This window comes from Lissotriton vulgaris, chromosome 8, assembly GCF_964263255.1.
Source record: "Lissotriton vulgaris chromosome 8, aLisVul1.2, whole genome shotgun sequence".
Classification (NCBI taxonomy): domain Eukaryota; kingdom Metazoa; phylum Chordata; class Amphibia; order Caudata; family Salamandridae; genus Lissotriton; species Lissotriton vulgaris.
The window spans coordinates 1,174,281,271-1,174,304,729 of NC_141696.1; the positions used below are offsets into that span (position 1 = coordinate 1,174,281,271).

The window sequence follows — 23,459 nt, forward strand, 5'->3', positions numbered from 1 at the left end:
TCCACCATCACCACGTTCAACACAACCACCACCACCACTTTCACCACCACATCCACGTCCACCACCACGTCCACTACCACCACCACGTCCACCACCACTACCACGTCCACCACCACATCCACCACCACCAGGTCCACCACCAGCACATTCACCACCACCACGTCCACCACCACCACATCTACCACCACCACCACGTCCACCACCACATCCACCACCACCAGGTCCACCACCAGCACATCCACCACCCCCACGTATACCACCACTATGTCCACCACCACGTCCACCACCAAAACGTCCACCACCACCACCACCACGTCCATGTCCACCACGTCCACCCCCACCATGTCCATGTTCACCACCATGTCTACAACCACCACCACCACCCGTGACGGGTAAAGTGTCACTGGAGGACAGGGGTAATAGGAGTGTCAATGCCGGCTGTACATGGGACATTTAAGGATGCGTTTGGTGCGAGAAGACGGGAATAGGGGCTAGAAGTATTACACCAGACCCAAGATACATTTTGAAGAGGAGCAATGTCACAGGGGCTCCAGTAAAAGCACTCGCAGCATTTCTACCTCACAGTGGCATACCTGCACGAGCCACTCACTCAAAACAAGCATTGGCATAGCCAATAGGTCTCGCCTTTGGGACCTTATAAGTGTTTAGCTATGCAACACTTGATGTTGTTGCACCAAGGATATTGTGCTGTATAACTAAACACTTATAAATGCCAATGCTTGTCCTTTAAAGACATCTGAACTTTCAAAGCTGCTTGGAGATTAAACATATGTGCAAAAAGTAGAAGGCATTGGCCCTATTTCATATAAGGAGTGCTGAGTCAGGTGCTAGGACTTAGAAAGCATTGCTGGTTAGTATACAAATTGCCAGCCTTTCATAGTTTTTACCCTCAATCAAACAGGTAGTGGCCAAAATGGCATGCCCCCATTTGTTGAGCGAGGCAATCAGGGCTTTAGAACTCAGAGGCTAGTTCATTGCTTGTATGAATGACATGCAAGGCATCGACAGTGAAGGAGAACCACTGTTTGCAACAATCTAAGCATGTCACACTTACATCGACCCTACAGTGTGGTTGGTCAGAAATCTTATTATGCTAGTCACCTCCTTTAAAGGGTATGACAGGTGGATACGGCAGCAAAAGGCAGAATCATTATGTGATAGATCAACCCTAATAAACACATACTACAGTGATTTTTGTTGTTGTGGGTATGTGTTATTATGTATTTAGTGCAGTTGTTACTGCCTATACCAGAGGCCTTCAAACCTTGTTTCCCTAAGTCCTCCTAAGTATACTGTTTTGAAGTTGAGCCCGCCTCAGAAATTTTATGGGAAGGATTGGGGCAGGGAGAGATACAAGGCTTAGTGCATGGGAGGTTGCGACGATTATGAGATCACTTCAGGGGTACTTTTTCTGTAGCTCATAATCCACACTAAGGGGACGATTCCGATCTCGGTTGGAAGGGCACCGAATCGGGTTCAGCATAAGCGGATCCGATTCGGAGGCTGAATTTCCGTCCGGTTCGTGCACGGGTCCGGACGACGTAGTACAATGCGAAGTAGTGCGGAATCTCCTTCTGAATCGTTTCCGGGTCCAAACCGCTCCGTACGTCTCGGTCGTAAGCTAACCGTGGCTCGCAATGGAGGCGAAGTCCGACCGAGCCAGTACGATACTGGATTCGGACAGCCGAATCGAGTCGAGATCGAGTCGGAGCGTCCGGCTCGATATTTCTCGCCGGAGGTTGACTTTAGGGGTCCGCGCCGGACCCCCAGTTACCCGCAGTCTTACGACTCGGACACAGGGGGAGACCCATGCGTCTCCCTAACACAGGTATGTACGGTGCGGATGACACCGACGCTTACACACTGTAGGGGGAGCACTTGTCCGCGACATACCCATTCAGTCAATGGGAGCCCATGTACGCGTTGTACGACCTTCTCCCATTGACCGCTATGGGAGTCCGACCGAACCAAGTCCGACAGCATACGGCAGCATCGTACTTGCTCGGTCGGACTGCAGGAGTCCGCTTCGGTCGGAAATCACCCCGGATCCGGCTTGGTCGGAGTGCTTTCCAACCGAGATCAGAATCGGCCCCTAAATGTGAGACTAATATTTGTATCAAACGAAAACAGTAATTAACCCAAAATACTGTACCTCATAATAAGGATTTTGTGAGCCTCTCGTACTCCTGGGGCAACTGCATCTGCTTCTCTAAAAATAATTTCAACACAGCAGGCTACCTCCTCTGTCTCTTTCACCCACCCCATCATGCTTGATCATCACCCAAATCTTGAAACAGGCACTCTGTCCCTGTCAGAAAAAAAAGAGGTCCCACATGTTCAGCAAAGATGCCCATGACCCTAATGCTAGAAAGGAAAAACAAGCCCCCATGCACCTTTTTTAAAGTGAGAAACTTATAATTGTGTTACAGAAGGCCCCTCAGAACCCTGGTCCCCGGTGCAGCTGCACCTTCTTCACTAAAGATAGCAACTGCCTTAATGTTTCCACTGCCCTTTGTTAAAAACATAGGTTTCCATCTTGCCACCAGGGGCGGCTCCTCCACTAGGGCGGAGGAGTGTTGCCCCACTGCTTTCACGAATTGCAAGAAGCAGAAATATTAAATGGTAATAACTACCAATTTATGTGTCTGCTTCTCGCACTATGAGAAAGCAGAAGGGATTGGTTGCGGGCGTGCAGGTGGGCGGGGCTGCTCTGCAAGCAGGGCTGGGCAGGGGTGGAGTGGAACAGAGGAGGATGGCAGTATTGTGGAGGAAAATCTTAATTTTCATTGTGTTTGGTGCCAGAGCTGTGATTTCCTTCTGAGTGTACATGACTGGTTCGGTCAGCCCTCTGAGGCCGACCAAACCAGTCATGCACACTCTGTCCTTCTCCATGTAGGCTGCCATGCAGCCTACATGGAGAACATGGCTGGGCCATGAGCCCCTGGCTGGATGGCGTCGCAACCAATCACAACATGGCTTGCAGTGTTGTGATTGGCTTAGGCGTGGGAGCCTGGCTGCCTGCTTTCTGTTCCTGCAGAGGTAGAAGAGCAGGAGAGGAGCAGAGACAACGCGGGACCCGGCCAGCGTAAAGGTAAGTTTAAATCTTTTTTTATTATTAAATTAAATCCCCCCACCTGCGAGTCATGCCGGCTGCAACTGCTTGCCACATCCTCCTCCCTGCCACCTCTCTGAGGCCACACTAGAGTCTCCTCTGGTCTAATTTTACCCTCCCTTTCGTAATTAGACAGCCATAATTGGGGTAAGAAAAAACGCATTAGCAAAGCCAACAGATTGCATCTACTTGAGGTATTGGATTTGTCATTATTTTTTAACCATGCTGGTGTAGTATGGCTGAAATTTTTTTTAAATGTCACATCATAGGGCTTTTTTTATTGCTGGTGGATGGGAGGCTGGGGTGGGAAGCAACACGGTGGGAGAGAATTACAGCATTGAAGGGGGAGTTCGGGGGTGATATTGCTGTGACAGGGTCAGTGGTGTCCACATCTTAGACCTTTTTTTTTGTTATGGTGGATGGTCGGGTAACACGGACAACAGAGGAAGGGTGGATGGGTGGGAGGGACAACACGAATAATGGAAGAAGGGAGCACATGGGTAAGGGGGAAAAGTGCATTCAGTGCCAGCAGATCTTAACACAACAGACAAAAGGAATATAAGTAATTGCAATAAATGTATCATTTTTAGGTCTCGGCCTGATCCATCGCATGCGCTGATCTGGCCGAGACATTTAGTATCTGCTTTGAAAAGTGCTACTTTCCCGGCGACCAGCTTCATATCACGCGCACAAGAGCGCGCACGCATGCTCGTAATAGCAAGCTGGTGGCCGGCCGGGTAGCACTTGCAGTGACGCGCGTGCGCACCACGCGCGTCACCACTAGCGTTTTTATTTTTTAATTATTTCATTTTACGGCCGCGCAGCTTTACTTTTTCGGCCGTGCGGCCGATGCTTGTTATTTTTGTTCCCGCTTGTTTGCCTCGTACTGCCAAAGATAGTATTGGGGGTAAGGTAGATGTGTCTCGGGTCTGGCCAGTCCCTTGGCTCCCCACTTGTGGGTTTACTCCAGGTACTATAATGGGGCTTTTTCTCGTGTTATCCGAGATAGTGTTACTAAGCGCAAATTTCCTGTTTCTTAAGCAATAGCTAATTCCCCGCTTCCCAGTAGAATGTTTATCAGTCTCCACTGTGGATGTATATCGTTTCCGTTTTCTCTCTTTAATATCGTTGGGAGTGCGAGATGTGGCAGAGGAGACCTGTACGATTTTTCTGCCCCCTCCCCGGTCACTTACTGGTGTCATGCATGTGGTGAATGACTCTTGTGAGGCAAACTGCGGAAAACCCTGAATCCATCTTGTGGCTACCACGACCTGCTGGAGGACCTCAAAAGGAGACCCGAGCGGCCACCCATCGACTCCAATGCAGCTCAGAGGCTGCCTCTATCCACACGCCAATGCCACATTCCTCGGCTCCTGCAGCGCAGATCCTCCCTCTCCCAACCCCACATGTGGAAAACTCCAGCAAACTCTCAATCTGAGCAGACTGGTAAATTCCCCTATCCTAAATTAAGTCTATCGAACATTTGGCTATTTGTCTTGGGGGGTGTGGGCACCTATTCTTGCGTTCTCCCTAGAAGTCTTGGTTGCTCCCTACAGAGCTTCCTACCCGGTGCCATGTTTCCCTCCTAGACTTAAATAGGTAGGTTTGTATGCATGCGTAAGAGTACAATATTTTTGTGCTTGTGAATCCGGTAAGTGGGTTGAGATTTTGTGGCTCCCATATTTTCTTAAACCATAACGTTCCATTATTATTCATGTTTCTGAAGGCTACTTGCTTTATAGATCAGATGGGTGTACACCATTCTTCATTACTGTACCACACCTTTGTTTTGTATTCTCATATTAGGGGCAACCACAGATGGGTAAGCAATGCAGAGGATTCGAATTATGTTGAAGAAGGGCACTCTAATAAAGTAGATTCCTAGTTAAGTACGGGTTAGTAAAAATTAAGTGCACTAATCAGTACCTCAAAGCCTTCTCCATCCTGACTGTACATGGTTGCAAATGTGCCAGAGGAATCCATTGGAAGGTCGGCCTTGAAATACACCAATATACTGTTACATGTAATGAGACGTTTGCAGTGGATTGAAATGTGGAACCATGATATTAATGCAGATGCTTATGTGGATACTGGTGCAGGCCTCATCTGAAAAGCTTTATGATGTAAAGCCTTTCCATACAGTTTGTAATTCACCAGTAAACTTTGATGGGTCCATCAGGTAACCTCCATGAAAGTGTCGAGAAGAGGCGCCGCCTAGGTTTATGCCTGTATTGCTGGTGTGGTACAAAAGGGGGTGGTGCTGGACGGAGCATCTGAATCAATCAAACACTCACACCCAGTCAAAAGATCTGGGTTTAATCCATCACCGTTCTTTAGCCCACTCTGCCACCCCAGTTCAGACATGGCTATATGCAAATCAGTCTGACCCTGTGCCTAATGGGAACAGTCCAGCCAGAACTGCCAATCCATGTCTTCCCTGGACCGGAAGCAAGCTTCCGAGGACCGGTTTCTGTCATTCCAGCCGTCTTCAGCCAGGCTTGCTTGAATCCAGTGGCAAAGTGAGCAAGGGACTCACGTCTGAGCATACCCTGTCACACTTATGGCGGCCAAAAGCGGTACAAAAGGGGGTGGTGATGGACGGAGCATCTGAATCAATCAAACACTCACACCCAGTCAAAAGATCAATTTAGCAGTCAATTTAATTTATTTCTGACTTTTCATTTATAACATCAATGTAGCGCATTGTATATGTTCTTTTCCAATACCAAAATAGAATAAAGCTCAGATACATAAAATATCTAGTGGACTGTAAGACAATTTTTTTAACTCAACTTAAAAACCTTCCAGCTAAGAAATATTATACAGCCTTCGTATGTTCCTGAGCTCTCAGTTATTCAATGTCTTTGCACGAGTGACTCGTCTAGGCTTTTTTTGTGTCTTGGACATTGCAGTATAGATGTTATTGTGGGATAAATGTAACTAAAAGTTCCAGAATACAAAGCAAAGACTTTGAGGATGCAATGCACATTCATTAAACATACTTCATTCTTCAATGTAAATTCTGCACATTGTATTTAAAAAATAATTATTTGGTAAATAATAAAATTTTGGGTTAGCACCACCATAGGTAGTAGCCAACTTTTACTCATACAGACGATCTTGGAAATTGTGTTTTGACTGATATTAATGACCACAGAACTTGACTACGAAATTTCAGATCTCTGAGATAAGCTGGTTCTCTGAAGACTAAGTGATGACTTTAGTGACGCACATCGCTTGTCCAGATTATTTTTGCAGTAGCACTACCCTCGAGTTCCAGAACAGTAAAACGTGACCAGGAAAAATTAAGCTGAATGTCCTCTAGAGAAGCAAGAGTACCAGTGTAGGTTTTCTCATTGACCCTGGGTCTAGGGAAATACTTAGCAGTCTAATCTTTTTAACTCTTCTACAATGCTAACCGTGGTCGAACTTCAGCGCCCTACCTATCTCTTTTCAGGACAGTTTCTTTGATATTTGCAGCGCAAAGCAGGTATTGGTTGACTGATAATTGTTTGGGATGGAGGCCTTCCCCTTCCACTACTACAGTGCAGAATGACATTCAGGACAAGAAGATGACATGTAAGTCTAGGGAGCCTCGAATTTCTTAAAGATATAAAGTTTCAAAGTTCTGATCCCACATTGGATAAATGGGTCTTTGTGAGGGGGCAAGTTGATGAGCGATGAGTAAAAACATGGCAGGCTAAAACTATTGGTCCGAACGTTCTGGCCTGATGAAGTTGTCTCTTTGCCAGCCCAGTGAACCAATGCCTAGTATTTTAAAATGTATGACTAATGAATGTCCACATTTCTTTTGCTTCTGGTTGTGGTAGATGGCAAAATAGGAAACTACTTCAGATTGAGGTGCTATCCATAAAAACAGTCCTACCTAATTTAGTTGCACTCAGACTACACTAAATAGGCCACCAGCTAGATCCAGGATATGCTCGTTTCTCCCACCTCAACCACGTTAAGCGGAAATTGTCAAAAAGCTTAGTGTCCATTCTTGAAAGGCTTGGATGGTTTTTTAGCCAGCTGAGTCGCAAAGTCCTTTGGAGGACTTGAGATAAAAAAGCAAAGCTACAGCAATGTCTTCAATACCAAAGATATATACAAAAGGTGGTCATAAAGATGTGCAGTAGTGCCATGTCAAGACAGTGAATCTGGAATTAGAGTGAAGGTGGTAGTAAGTTTACAGTTGTACATCAACGTACAGTATTTATGGATATTTTATACCTTCCATTTGATGTACTCTGCACCTATGTAGTGCAAGTAGGTCTTATTGTGATGTAAAATCCAGCATCATTTTAACATCCATGAAAATGTAGTGTGGAGCTGTTATGGCTTGGGAATACTGTAATCTGACTTGGAGTTGTAAAGGGTTTTGGAAAAGATAAAGTCAATGACACAGCTTCAGTATGCTTGGAAATAGCATCACAACAAGCAACCAGGGCATGCAGGCGAATCACTCTGATGTTCACGTATAGCGGATAACCTTGTAGAACCTAGAGTGATGCTGGCTGTGTGTCGCGCAGAAACTCTGTGGAGAATCCTTGTAACATACTGATGTGCATCAGAAGCTGATGCTCAAGGGCCACACTTGGCTACAGTCGATTTATTCCATCATCCGAACATTGCTTCTCTTTTGATTTACATCTCGCTTGTAGTCCCGAGTTGTGGTGTGGGAGTACAGCACAAGGAAATCTGTCTTCATCTCCAGAGAGGTAGCACAGTTGAAGGATCATTGTAGTGTTCTGACTTCTCAAGCGTATTAACTATTATAGTGAAAGGGACATTAGCAGAAGAATACACAGGTTATGGGGACAACCATTCGGGTTAGGGAGACTCACATTTAGCACTTAATACCATTAATATCGTAATCGATCTGAAATTGTGATTATGCATTACAAATCTTTGAGTAACTCCGTATTCCCATTACTTTATTGGAACGAATCCGCTGATGTCTTCAGTAGATTGCCACCGTACCTTTGGATATACCACTTGGAGGCATCATATTTTCCATAGAAAGTCTACTGAGGACCCCATATGTGAATATTCGGGCGTACAAGCATCTGCCATCGGTTCTGTGGCTGGGAGATAACAAACAACACCAGGTCTTAGCACTTTAAGTAATTGCTGGTGCCCCTTCTCTCAACTTAGTGCGCCCCTGGAGTCCCTGAACATTTCTCTGCTCCTAAGGATACAAATTATCTGCTCTCGGCTGTACTTCTAAATGGGTTTTGCTAACTCCAATTTAATGCTCTAAAATTGAAGTCTAACCGGTGAAGAAAATGATTAATAATGCTGCCACGTCCAAACAAGCATTGGCATAGCCAATAGGTCTCGCTTTTGGGACCTCATAATTATTTAGTTATGCAGTAAAATATCCTTGGTGAAACAACACCAATCGTTGCCTGGCTAAACACTTATAAGGTCCCAAAGGCGAGACCTATTGGCTATGCCAATGCTTGTTTAGTATATATATGACATCCATATGGTTTTTTGCACAGTTTTCACAGAGATGATTGATAGTACGCTGTAGTGTGTAAGTGGACCAATTGTATGTGTATTGCTCAGCACTTTAGGGAGGATTTTTTGCATTTGGTAAACCCTCCCCACTTGCTACATTAGTATATGTAACACTTTACGCTCTGCACAACTGCATAAATGCTATATATAGGGTAACAAAATATTATTTCATAAAGATAACAATCAGTATATAAAAATGTATTTGTAACCTTAGCAGTATGGGCATGAAATGCGATAATATTTAAGTATTTTTTTAAACAGACTCCACTGTCTTGCAGGGGGGACACTATTGCCATTGCAGTCAAAAGACTATGTGGAGGAGGAGGATGAAGCAGATATGTCTTCTGAGATTGATTTGGATGAAGAGAGACTTGAGCCAAGATCTGATGATGATGACACGTAAGGCCGCAACATATGGCTATGAGTATTTGAAGCACAGAAAAGTTATTCTATCAACAAAGATGTTCACCAATGAGGTGCTCCTGCAAGACAGTTATTTTTAAAGTTTAAATATTTTCTTGGAAGTATGCACTTGCAGCACAAATAATCAGATTACACAAGATATCAAGTGCTACGTTCAGTATATTTATATATATATATATGTATATATATATATATATATATATATATATATATATATATATATATATATATATATATATATATATATATATATATATATATATATATATATATACATATATATATATAAATATATATCACCTAAGTAATACCAACTTTTCAAAGCAAAATGTTTTCCAAAATTAAACCCACCCAACCAAAGAGGGTGCCGACCCCTGCAGACTAATGCCAGCTCACTTCAATTTCTCTCCTCCCTTGCACAGCAACTCGTGAAAAACACCCTTCGGATGCACGAGGAACATGGACACTCAGCCTCCCCCACCATTTCACCATTGAATAGATCACAATGTCCTATTGTGCTGCTTCTATTGTAATATTTTCATGTCATAGTTAACAGCATTATCACATTCAACCTTCAAACATGCAAAATCTTCATCTTGCTTCTTGATCTGTTTCTGTAGAGTGTGCAACACATTTTTTTTGTCCTGTAACCCATCTTGCACTTTGCACAACTCACCATAGCTTGCATCCCATTCTGTAATTTATCTTGAACCAAACTGCCTCTACAAAATATGCTTTTTCTCTAACTCAACCAACTCAAAAAACAGTTCACCAGCTAGATTAATTGACCGTTTCTTCTGCTTAGCTTCAGCAGTCACCAGGATTGGTTTAGACACGTGTCAATATGCTAAATATGATTGGCTGGCACAACATTGGATCATATGTTGTGCCCACTATTTTTTTGTGTTGAAATTTTTATTAACAATTTCAGATGAAAATACAAAAGTAGTAATAAAGCAGAATAAAATATTGATTAATGAAAAGTTGTACGAATGAGAAGAGGAAGTACATAAGATATATCAACTATGAGAAAGCAAAATAGCATATATTCCATAATCCTGAGTATAATGATAACAAGGGGATACCAGAAAAAGAGTAATATAGGAAAAGAAAGAAAACACAAGAAAAAAACCAAGAAAGGAAAAGAAAAAGAAAGAGAAAGAGAGAGAGAAAAAGAAGGAAAAAGAAAGAAAGAGGCCCAGAGCAACAAGAACAGATACGAAGAGAAGTGGCATCCAGAAAGGTAAAGAGATTGTATAGTAGAGTGAGTAGAAAAAGGAACAGGAGGGAATAGAATTAAGAAGGAATGGTATTCGGAGAAGAAGGAGTTGGGACCGAGTCAGTATCCACAGTGGTCTCCAGGAAAGGGGACCATACTTGAAGAAAAATGGAAGCCTGATCGTGCAAATTATAAATTGTACGTTCATGTAATGCTGTTTGCACCATCGCCACCAACCACTCTTCCTGGGAAGGAGGAAGGGGAGATTTCCAGTGACGCAATATACAAATTTTGGCCGTAGCCAAAGCGGTATGAAGAAGACGAATTTGTGGTTTAGAAAGCTTTGGGAGGCTGCGAAAATCATGTAAAATAATGTTTGTAGAAGTAAAGGGTAAAGGAAGGGACATCGTATTAGCCAATGTCATTTGTACAAAGAGCCAAAAGGATCTAGTACAGGGACATTCACATATTATATGTGTAATGTCACAACCAGACGCAGAACATCTCCAGCACAAAGTGTGTGATAGCAGCTTAGCATGATGCAATTTAACTGGAGACCAATGCCATTCATGTATAGTTTTGAGAATGCAAAATTTGAGACGGGCTTCCCGAACTCCCTTATATAATTGTTCTAAAATTTGGTCCCATTGAGTATTAGAATATACAACTGATAAGCGAGATTGCCATTTCAACTGCAGAGCTCGTGAAAGAGGCTGCGAGAATAGAGGATGTAGAAAAGTCTTATAAAGACCAGAAGTCACACCTTTAAGATTTCCCAACAACTGTAGATAAGACAAAATAGGAGATACGGATAACAAGTCAGGTGGAGGGCCTAAATGTTTCGTGATAGCTTGTTGAAGCTGAATATATTTACAGGATTGTGTGGGTGGTAAATGGAATTCCTCAGTAAGTTGAGAGAAGGATTTAAAAGCGTCACCATGAAACAGTTTGTCTATAGTGTGGATACCAGCTTCCTGCCACATAGGCCAGGACAAAGTGCGACCTCCAATACGAATAGCAGAATTGAGCCATAGAGGAGCTTTGATATGAATACGCGAATTAAATTTAAGTATACGGTGACTTCTTTGCCAAGATTTATACATTGCAGATAATATAGGGTTTTTGGATCGGAAGGACTGGTACCCGTGCCATATAGAAGGGACAAGCCGGGACCAAGAGCCAACATATGTGCCCACTATTATAGGACTTAGGACTCAGTCGCCAACTCCTGAAAAAAAGTTGGGAAAGAGTTTAGCCCAAATGGACTCCTGTTGATTAAAATAAATAATTAGGGGATTTGCAGTACAACAGTGAGGCTCCCCGTGTCATTTCACAGATTTACTGTGGTCCTGCCAGAGCAAGCATCACTACCATTGTGCTGCAGCCCCATAATAGCGTCCATACCATGGTGCAGGATCCATAGTATCCACCTGTACTGCAGATCTGGCACCAGGGAAGGAAGTCTGCAGTACACTGTCACAGGTATGTAATGTTTACCACACAGTTTTTACTAACATGATTGGTACAATGTAGGTCAGTAGAATGCAGATAAGTACCACACAAGCCTTTTTTGGTCTGTTTACAATGCAGTAATTTACAACACAGGCAAGTGTTTTTTTAGTTTTTTTAAATGAAATTTTTAATGTCATGTAAAAAGAAAGAATAAGGAAGGGTTAAAGGATAGGTTAAGGGATAGGTATGAGCGACCTTTGACCCTGTTCGCAGGCAGGTCCCTCCCCGCGCTGCTGCATGTCTCTGCCTGCATTATTTTTGCCTAATCTTGTATTTTTCCCCTGTGCCTAACTTTCTTTCTTGCCCAGACTTGTTTTTATTCCCCGGTGTCTGTACTTGCTTTCTTTCCCAGGCTTGTTTTTATTCCCCTGTGCCTGTACTTGCTTTCTTGCCCAGACTTGTTTTTATTCCCCAGTGCCTGTACCTGCATTCTTGCTCAGACTTGTTCTTATTCCCCTGTGCCTGTACTTGCTTTCTTGCCCAGACTTGTTTTTATTCCCCTGTGCCTAAATTGCTTTCTTGCCCAGACTTGTTTTTATTCCTCTGTGCCTGTACTTGTTTTCTTGCCTAAACTTGTTTTTCCTTCCTGTGCCCAGTTCTCCAGCGGCCCCGCCCATTTTTCCCGCTGCTGCGTCCCTGCGGCCCGCCCACCTACAATCTTATTTGCCACCCCGCTCCCGCCTCCCAGCTGCTCCTCCCTCCCACATCCCCTCATATGGAAGCCGCTACGCGGCCGTGCAGCGGCCACGCCCAGCGGGCACGCCGCTGGCGCACCTAAGGCAAGCCCGTCTGTGCCCGTCCGTGCCTGGACCGCGCCCAGCGCCAGGACCCCTGGACACCACGAACGCCACGACGCCCGACACCGATACGATGCCAGAACCCTCCACGCACTCAACACCGGACGATCACACAACTGCTTCCTGGCCGCCCGAAGCGCACCCACGGAACTTTCACCTGCCGGAACTGCAGCTTTACCAGCGTCCGCCCCACAATGCTGCCGAAGAGGAAAGAACACAACCACCTCACATGCATCCTTCTCAACACCCGCTCCGCCCGAAAACATGCCGTTGAACTCTGGGACCTACTCGACTCAACCTCCCCGCTTCGGCACCCGACATAACCATAGCCATCCCGGAAGGCTACAAGATCACTCGCAAGCACCGCACCAACAGAGCGGGAGGAGGAATCGCCATCATCCACAGGAACACTCTCAGAGTCTCGATAACACCAACGAAACCCTCAGCCCCGCACGACACCTGCACTTCTAGAACCACACCGACCCCAACACCACCCTCAGAGGAACCCTCATCTACAGACCGCCCGGACCCCGACCACAATTCAGCGACTCCATCGCTGACTTTGTCCGCACACACGCCCTTGCCTCCACGGACTACATCCTCCTCGGGGACCTGAACTTCCACCTCGAGAACAATGAGGACACCAACTCCACCACCCTGATCGACAACCTAGCCACCCTCGGACTCAGACAACTCGTCACAGGACCCACCCACCCTGCCGGTCACATGCTTGCCCCCACGTCTCCTTCAACCATACCACCGAACTCCACTGGACCGACCACTGCTGCATCCACTTCACCTTCAAGAAACCCACCACGCACCACCGCACCCAACAGATGCCTCACTGCTGCTGGAGCAAAGTCACAGAAGACCAGCTAACCACCACCCTCGCCCAGAGCCCACCCGCCGACCATACCAACCCCGACACCGCCGCCCGCAACCTCAGACAGTGGATCAACGACTGCGCCAACACCCTCTCCCTGATCAAGAAACCCTCCAACAATCATACCAACATTAAAGCAATCTGGTTCACTGAAGACCTCCGGGCCTCCAAGCAAACCCGCCGAAAGCTGGAGAAGATCTGGCTCCGTGAAAGAACACCGGACAGCCACGCCGCCCACAAGAATGCCACCCGCAGACACCATCACCTCATCAGATCCACCGAAAGGGCCTCCTTTAAAGACCGCCTAGACAACAACGCGCACAACAGCAAAGAGCTCTTCAACATCGTGAAGGAACTCTCCAACCTCAACTCCAACACCAACGACGTCCCACCCTCGCAAGACCTTTGCGACTCACTGGCCACCTTCTTCCACCGCAAGATCACAGACATCCACGACAGTTTCAACGCCACGACCGCCCCAACAACCACTGAGACCTCCGCCCCCATGACCACCATCCGCACCAACCTCCTGCTCTACTGGACCAACATCAACGACGATGACACCATCAAAATCATGAACACCATCCACTCCGGATCTCCGTCAGATCCATTCCCACACCACATCTTCAACAAAGCCAGCACATCCATTGCACCCCATCTCCGGAAAATCATCAACACCTCCTTCGATACAGCAACCTTCCCGGAGAGCTGGAAGCACGCCGAAATCAACGCCTTACTCAAGAAACCCAAGGCGGACCCCAAGGACCTCAAGAACTTCCGGCCCGGCTCCCGTTCCCGGCAAAGGTCATCGAGAAGACCGCCAACGAACAACTGACCCGCTACCTCAAGGAGAACAATATCCTGGACCCTTCCCAGTCCGGGTTCCGCAGCAACCACAGCACCGAGACTGCCCTCATCGCCGCCACCTATGACATCAAGTCCCTGCTGGACAACAGAGAAACGGCGGCCCTCATCCTCCTGGACCTGTCAGCCGCCTTCGACACGGTCTGTCACCTCACACTACGAACACGCCTCCACAACGCTGGGATCCAAGAGAAGGCCCTGGACTAAACAACCTCCTTCCTCTCCGGCAGAACACAATAATAATAATAATAATAAAACCATTTATAGAGCGCCTGGTTACACTAATGACAGTGTGTCCCCGGGCTTAGAAATGCTGCAGTACCCTGAAGAGGCCAAGGTAGGGGGCCAGTCCGGAACCTGGGCTACAGAAACACTTATTGCTTAAGAAAGAGGTAGGTTTTTAGTTTAAGTCTAAATCTTGTTTCTGATGGCTCCATGCGCAGGTCAATAGGGAGATTGTTCAAGTGCTTACTTGCAAGAAAGCGAAAGGAGCTACCTTCCATCCTGGTCTTATGTACGAGAGGGATTTGAAACAGCATCGCTCCAGCGGATCTAAGATTCCGGGCGGGGCGATGGATGGTCAGAAGGTTGCGTAGGTAACTAGGCCCTTTTCCCTGGGCAATGCGGTGAGCAAAGCAAAGAGCTTTGAACTTAATACGCTCCTCGATAGGGAGCCATGGAGTTTTCGTAGTGCTGTTTTGCCAGAAGCCCTGCGTGGAAGATTCAGTACCAGACGAGCCGCTGCATTTTGAACACATTGTAATTGATGTAAGCCTTTTCTGCTAAGTCCCAGCAGAAGAGCGTTGCCGTAGTCCAAGTGTGGAGTAACCAGGGCATGAACAAGTGTCTTCCTGGCACTGATGGGGAGAAGATCTAAGACTTTACGGAGTATTTTCAGTATTCCGAAACATTTACCCGTAATTTTGCTAATCTGTTGCTTAAAGGAAAGCTCCACATCCAGCCATATTCCTAGATTTTTAACAGAGTTAGCGGGGTGAGGAAAGGTACCCAATTCTGATGGCCACCAGTCCTGGGACCAGGCGGAGGAGGATTTACCAACTATCAGCAATTCAGTTTTATCGCCATTAAGGCATAGGCAGTTGTTGTTCATCCACTCTGCCACAGAACGCATGCAGTTGGGTCAATTAATGGCATCCTCTGCCTTATTGTGGGTAAGTTTTATTATTAGTTGGGTATCGTCAGCATATGTGACGATATCCACACCAAAAGTTTCCACAATATGGGCTAAGGGCTCCATATATAGATTAAAAAGCGTGGGGCTCAAACTTGAGCCCTGTGGAACCCCGTGTTTCAGTTTACGGAGAGATGATTTGTGAGGAGGGCAGAATACCTGAAAACTTCTGTTTTCTAGAAAGGATACTATCCATTTCAGGGCTGGCCCATCCACTCCCAAGTCTGAGAGGCGAGACAGCAGCGTTGCGTGCAGCACGGTGTCAAAAGCTGCACTGAGATCTAGTAAAACCAACGCTGCTGTCTGCCCCTCATCTGCGAGCTGTCTCAAACATTCTGTGGAAAAGAGAACCGCCGACTCAGTAGAGTGGCCTGCTCTGAACCCTGACTGTGTAGAATGGAGAAGAGAGTTCTCCTCAGCAAATTTCATAAGTTGACTATTTACTATCTTCTCCACAACTTTCCCACAAAAGGGGAGGAGAGAGATAGGACGGAGATTTTGTAGCTGGGAAATATGAATATTAGTGTTTTTCTTCAGGGGTATTACTTGTGCCATTTTCCATACATCAGGCACATGACATTCCTGAAAAGATAGGGTAATCAGGTGTTCAATCTGCTCAATCATACATTCAATGACTTCCTTGCAGCGATTGGGGGCAATCACATCAAGGGGGGAGCCAGACTCAATGCCGTTAACAATATTGAGTAGGTCTATCCTTTCAGGAACTGTGAAGTGAGTCAGATGGGCCTTCGTGGCAGGAGTACTTCTCACTACTGAGTAGTTAGTCGCCATGCTACCTGTAAAGGTGGCATGTATTAAGTCCACTTTATTTATGAAAAAATCTGCGATATCATCGTATAATTCATTAGTGTAAGTATCTTGGGCCTCGAGTCTAGTTGGGGCTGTGAGCTCTTTATAAATCAGTTCTTTAGTCGGATTTTTGGCAGATTCAATACGACCTTTAAAATGAGCGCCTTTGGCTGTTCTGACAAGTTTGTGATAGATTTTTAATTCCCTCTTATAGTTCAACTTATCCTCTAAGTTATAGTTTTTCCTCCAGCACCGTTCAGTATTTTTACATTTGGCTTTGGCTTCTTTAAGTTCTTTAGAAAACCAGGGAGCAGTTTTATTTTGCCTGACGCGGGGTTTGGATGTCCCTGGTGCTACTGTATCAAGAGCCCTAGACACCCAATTCTCATAGTCATCCCATGCCTTGAGCAGGGTGTCATTGGTAGGAGGTGGTTCTTTAAGTAGGGCGGATTTAAAGTTTTCTTGCGTGAACTTCTTCCAGTTTCTGTGTTTCAGAGGCTTAGTTTTAGTTACACTGCAGGCCTGATGGCCGACTTCAACCTCAAAAGGAATAACGAAATGGTCTGACCAGATAATTTGCAAAGGCAAAAATTGGGATCTAAAAGGTGGCCACGTTGATGCGACGGTGCCGTAGATTGAAGTTTAAGTGACCGAGAGTTCAGTGCATCTACCACATCCTGTGCCTTTCAAAATGAAGATTGAGATCTCCTAATACAAGAAATTTCTTGTACCGAAGAGTATACTGAGTTGTCAGCTCTGTCAAGTGATTGCAGAACTGTGAAGCCTTGCCTGGAGACCGGTACAGAAGGAGTCCATTAATAATATTTCTGGGGTTAACTTTTATTGTGAAGAAACCACCTTCACAATTGGGCAACATGATCTTTTCTAAGGTACAGTGTAGATCGCTTCTATAGATCATTGCTAATCCCCCCCTATTTGCCTTTCTCTGTCAATTCTAAGCAGGCTGTATCCTGCAGGGACAGCTTCCAGAGTTTGCGGGGTAGAAGCCTCATCTAACCATGTTTCTGTTAGGAAGAGCACATCGAGATTGTCCTCTGATACCAGATCATGTATCTCTAGTTTGTGTTTTTTGAGGGATCCACAGTTTAACAAAGTCAGTTTCAAATTTGTTAGTTTCCCCTCGTCTTTTCTCCTCTCCTCAGTGGAGTAACCGCAGGTCGCACAGTGTGACATAGGAAAGTCCATTAGCATAGTGTGACGGCAGTTTTCAGCAACATTGGGGCGGAGGGCAAATAGGTCACTGATAGTATACCTGATTTGAGTCTTGTGTCCAGCATTGGCAATAAAATGAGCAGGGGTACTGGCCCGAGCCCCGGTCTGCCGCGGACAGGCGCAGACGGGATGGTGTCATCTTTTTATCCAGAGGGAGGTGGGTGGGGAGCATCCAACTACTGGACCGCAGCCCTATTCCTTCCCCCAAGATGGCGACCGTCCTAGCCTGCTGGCGTCAGCACCAAAATCGGCTGCACCGGTCAGGAAATGCGATCGAGGGGCCTCGGAGCAACGTAGATCTTGCGCCGAGGGGTCCTTAGTGCAAGCAGGTAAAAATGCACTGATTAAAATATTTTACAGGTTTTAAAATTTATTCTGCAATTATTCTTCTGCACAGAGCGTCCGCCTTCCCCCCTTCCGCTCCGAAGCCACCGAGATCATCTGCGGCGTACCCTAGGGCTCATCCAAACTCTGTTTAACATCTACATGGCACCGCTCGCCCACGTGACACCCAGCTGATACTCTCCCTCACCAAGGACCCCCACACCGCCAAAACCAACCTTCACGAAGGAATGAAGGCTGTTGCTGAATGGATGAGGAACAGCCGACTGAAGCTGAACTCAAACAAGATTGAGGTCCTCATCCTCAAATCCAACCCTTCGGCCTGGGACGACTCCTTGTGGCCGACCGCACTGGGAACCGGCCCTACACCCACCGACCACGCACGCAACCTAGGAGTCATCCTCGACTCCACCCGCTCCATGACTAAACAGGTCAACGCCGTCTCCTCCTCCTGCTTCAACACCCTCCTCCTGCTCCGTAGGATCTACAAGTGGATTCCCACTGAAACTAGAAGAACAGTCACCCAGGCCCTTGTCATCAGTAGGTTGGACTATGGAAATGCCCTCTACGCAGGAGCCTCGGCCAAACTCATGAGACGGCTCCAACGCATCCAGAACTCCTCTGCACGCCTGATCCTCAACATTCCTCGCCGCAGCCACATCACACCCTACCTGAGAGACCTGCACTGGCTCCCAGTCAACATGAGGATAACCTTCAAGCTCCTCACCCACGCACTCAAGGCACTCCGCAACACCGGACCAACGTACCTGATTCAGACGACTCAGCTTCTACACCTCCACCCGCCAGCTCCGCTCTGCCGACCTCGCCCTCGCTACAGTCCCCTGCTTTTGAAGAGCGACCTTAGGTGGCAGATCGTTCTCTCACCTCGCCGCAAAGACCTGGAACATCCTCCCCATCCACCTACGGCAGACCCAAGGCCTGCTGACCTTCAGAAAACTCCTCAAGACCTGGCTTTTTGAGCAGTAGCAGCATTCCCCACCCCAGCGCCTTGAAACCCTCACGGGTGAGTAGTGCGCTTTACAAATTATATGATTGATTGATTGATTGATTAAATGGAGGTGAGGTTTTAATTAGGGTTTTATGATCAGTGGTGGTTAAGGGAGGGTAGACTTTTTAAAGGTTCGGGGTGGGTACAGATAGAGAGGGTAAGAGGTTTTAGAGTTCAGGCCAGGTAGAGGTAAATGAGGTAAGGAGTTTGTATGGTCAAGGAGTATGTAGAGGTAAAGGGATTTTAGGATTAGGGGCAGGTAGAGGTAAAAGGATAAGTGTCTTTTACATTTGATGGCCAGGTAGAAGTAAAGGGAGGAAGGGTTTTTTAGCAGTCAAGGGTGGGTAGAGGTAAAGGTAAGAAGAGATTTTTAGGGCTCAAGTGCAGGTAGATGTAATTGGTAAGATTTTTTAGGGATTCAGGGTTTGGTAGAGATATGGAGAGGTAAGAGACTTTTAGGATTGAGTGGCACATAGAGGTAAAGGGACATACGGTTTTTAAGGGAGACTATATATTTGTGTGTGTGTGTGTATTTATATATTGATAAAAAGGGGTTTGGGTGGGCTCTCTTACAATCTCTCTCTCGCTATATATATATTTATGTACACATTTTATCATACATAAAATATCAGCTGTTAGAACGCATAATGTACTTCAAAATACCAGGATTTGTAAAACAACATAATGTCAACAACAATGTGTTGTAAACATCCATGGTTAAGGCATGCATTATAAATGAAGTGTATTATAACAGCTGGTATTCCCGGGGCACCATCCTCTGGAGAAGCCCAGCAGCCAACCCCTGCTGTGCATGGCCAAAGGCAATGTGAAGCAGTGGTTGGTCACCCACAGAAGGTATGGTGAAGAATCTGGCCAGGGGCCAGTCACTGTGGCCATCCCCTACTGCTCATGGCAAAGGACATGCACAGCAGGGTTTGGACGCCTGCTGAGGGTTGGCCACCTTGGAGAGTTGGGCAGAGGGCTTCGCTTGACATTAGCCATAAACAGAGGTGAGATCCCAAAAAATATTGAGTTTAGGATATAATAAAAAAAACAAAGAAATTCACTCAAAAACCAAACGTCAAAGTGACATTATAGTTAGGCTTGGTAATAAGATTGTAACATATATTAAAAAACACTCCAGAAATCCACACAAAAAAACTGTTCAAATGCAGTTACAGTTACAAAGCAAATCCTCAAATCACTGACATTTGCCAATTATAGTTCCGTGAACTAATTATAACTTGCACCCTGTCACTCACAGCTTAAGACTTCACATATTGTATCACTCATTACACGTTAAATTACATCATTGGTGACATCACTGATCCCATTTTAAATGACGTAACAGATTACATCATCTATGGTACTATTATTCACATTACTCCATGGCTCTCCCTCTGCCCCCCTCTGGAATCAAGCTATCCTGGCAGAAGAGGGGTGAAACACCGAAACCGGTCCTAGGATGTTTGTTTCCAGTCCAGGGAGGACCTGGCCTGGCAGTTTGGGCTGGACTGTTCCCATTGGGCACAGGGTCGGGACTGATTTGTATATGGCTGAGTCCAAACTGGAATGGCACGGTGAGCAAAAAAACTATGGATTTAGGCCCAGATCTCTGTACTGGGGTGAATGTTTGACATTGTTCTGCATTCTATACATCAATAGTTATTTTTGCATTTGTCTCCCTCTGCCCCAGCACTCTCAACACTGGCTACAGATGAGGAAAAGACTATTTTTTAAGATGTGCTGTCTTACCCATAAAACCCTGAACTGTAAGGCTCCAACCTACCTACAAACTAGAATCGGTTATCACACGACTAGAGTGCAGGGATCCACAGACAAGCCCTTCTTCAAATTCTACAAATGTGTACCTCCAGATTTGGACGGAGGTCTTTTTCCTACCTGGCCCCATTCTACTGCGATAAACTTCCCCTAACAATTCGCTTATGCAGAGAGCTAGGTACGTTAACATTTTTTCCTAGAAACCTGGCTGTTTTAGTCAGTTTTTCGCTAGTCTAATACTTCAGCAGAAGCGCCAAGATATTTCTTCAGGGATGATTTGTTGCGCTATACCAAGAGAGCATAACAATCTCATACATCATTTTAAAAAAGACAATTGGTGGGGAAGGCCCTAAAGTCATGTACCACATAAAATTACTATGTGTACATGTGAGGCAACAGAATGGACAATAGCAATTTCTGTCTCTTGAGAAGACTTGCTCAGTTTTGTGCCTAACACCTGTTTTGCTTGTTTGATTTTTGGTCTCACAGGAAGCCTTTATTAAGATTCTGCTTAGATGAGCTCAGAAACAGGTGCCCTTTATGCTGAGGCAAAAGATCACAAACAGGTAGTGCATTGTCATTGCTTAATTTGACAAGACCAGCACATTCTACCTTTTCACCACAAAAGAAATGTCACCAGAGGTGACATGAGATGATAGGAATTTGAAAGAATTAATTAATTTCCTGCCAGCTATCAAGAGAAATTCTACATTTTTCAAAACAACATTTCCAAAGGACGGCACTGCGGCTGATACTTTTTCAATAGCAAGAATCTTCCTTTGCAGCGTACTTTACCTTACCATCCTCCAATCCACTTGTTTTTCTGGTAATTGAGATAATCATGGATTTTAATTATTCTCATTAGCTGTGATTGAAGCTTGTTGGGTTAATGCTTGGCTCTTACGTTAGCATTACTACTACCAAATGTATCTTTATACGCAAATTACTGAAATGTTATCAAGTTTTTTTTTAGAAAATGGAGCATATTATCTTAGCGTTGACCTTCCTCCGTCACTGATAACCTTAACATCTAATGTATTTGAACATGTATAATTTGGAGTGAGAGAGGGATTGTATGAATGCTAGCTCTTGTGAGAGGTGCCTTAATTCTGAAAACATTTTTCAAAATAAATTCAATGTTCCTTCTGACCTAAATCAGTGCATTATCTCCTATGTTAAGCTGATTTTGTAATATTTTGTTAATGTAAGTTAATAGTCTAGTCAATCAAGATAATTATATATTTTATGACGGTGACTTGTTATACTAAAATCCCATTTACAAATTCATCTATTAACTTACATAGAACGTTCAGTCAATCTATCGTTCTGTACAGTTCTATCAAGTTATGTTATTTTTTTCTTTATGATATAGAATTGTAATATAGCTATTGGAATCAACAGTATCCTTAATATTACAGAGTTTGAACCCTGCTTATTTAAACTAAACTTACAAAATCTCAAATTAATAACCGAATTGATAACATAATAGATTAAAACAATGTTTGCAAAATCCTTTTACAAATAATTTTTGTTTTTTTGTTAAGAGTATTTTAGTTTTAACTGCTTAGATTATCACTGTTCTTTTCTTCAGAAATTTTGAAGACTCTGATGACGAACTGAGAGAAGCGTTGGTGGAGTCTTTGGAACAAGTTATACTTCCCAAAGAAGAGATATTGAACGACGAAGTAAAAACAGAAGAGATATGCCCAGAAGAGCAGAATTCTCAAGAAAAGCAGAATTTCCCAAATTCCCCAGAAGAAAAAGTGCAAAAAGAGGACCCGTTACAAGAAGAAAAGAATGAAGGCATACCCAGCAAAATACCTTTAACAACTGAGGCAAATTTACAAAATAACTCTGCTTCGTCTCGCATCTGTGCCGTTGAATAGAAATGGAGGGATTTGATTATATATTGCACAGTTGGTTCTCTTTCTTTTTTAAAGGAAGAAACATTTTTAAAACTTGTACCTAGCCAATGTGTTTGGGGTAAAATATTCGCTGTGTAATAATGCTGTGAAGCATTTCTATGTCAGCTGATAGGTATGTGGTGTGAAATCCACATTCAGAAGATGCGTGGCTTACAAAGATGTGAGTGTTAAAAAAGTACACACCTACATTTCCCAGTGTTTACAAAAAAATCTTTTTATTGTATTTTCTCACAAGCAAACAGTATGTACAACCCAACCCCCAGCTTGCTTCAGCACACAGATACATATTATACGGCAAGTCACAGAGTCAGCCTGAAATCAGACTAAAGGCAGTTAACACTCAGTTCAGAAAGTCGAGGATTCCATCCCAGAAGGCCCTTACTCTGGAACAACGCCAGAGTGTATGGAGCAGTGTTCCCTACTGTCCACAGCCCCTCGGGCAGCGGTTCTAGTCACTCCTCCTCCTTAACGCAGAGCTGAGTACGCGGATAGTATGCCTGGTGTAGCAGCTTCAACTGAATGAGCCAGAACTCCATCCGGATAGCAACCTTTACGGGGCAATTACAAGATACCCCCCACTCATTGTCCTCCGAGTAGGGGTTGCAGCCTCTGTAACAGGCCTGGCTGTTAATGAGAAGTGTGGAATACATCTGAGCAATATAGCATGCCTGCATAGCGGGGTGACCAGTACCCGATACTCCAATGGGCTTTTGTCCTCTATATCGTAAGGGTAGGGGACCCGCCGAGTTAAGATGGACCTAATCAGTAGATATCGGAAAAATGAGCCCCCCTTCCCAGTCCACCCCAAA

The 23,459-nt window shown here is 45.1% G+C and overlaps 1 protein-coding gene across 1 annotated transcript in view; it reads left to right on the plus strand.

Annotated features, from left to right (window-relative positions):
• Window positions 1–22,682, plus strand: part of NEK5 (NIMA related kinase 5) — a 416,861-nt gene extending 394,179 nt beyond the window's left edge. Inside the window, exons 22-23 of the mRNA XM_086935035.1 lie at window positions 8,938–9,058; window positions 22,317–22,682. Of these exons, the coding sequence (XP_086791161.1) occupies window positions 8,938–9,058; window positions 22,317–22,611 (416 nt within the window). The 3' untranslated portion in view covers window positions 22,612–22,682. The remainder of the gene's footprint in view (window positions 1–8,937; window positions 9,059–22,316) is intronic.
• Window positions 22,683–23,459: the final 777 nt, after the last annotated feature.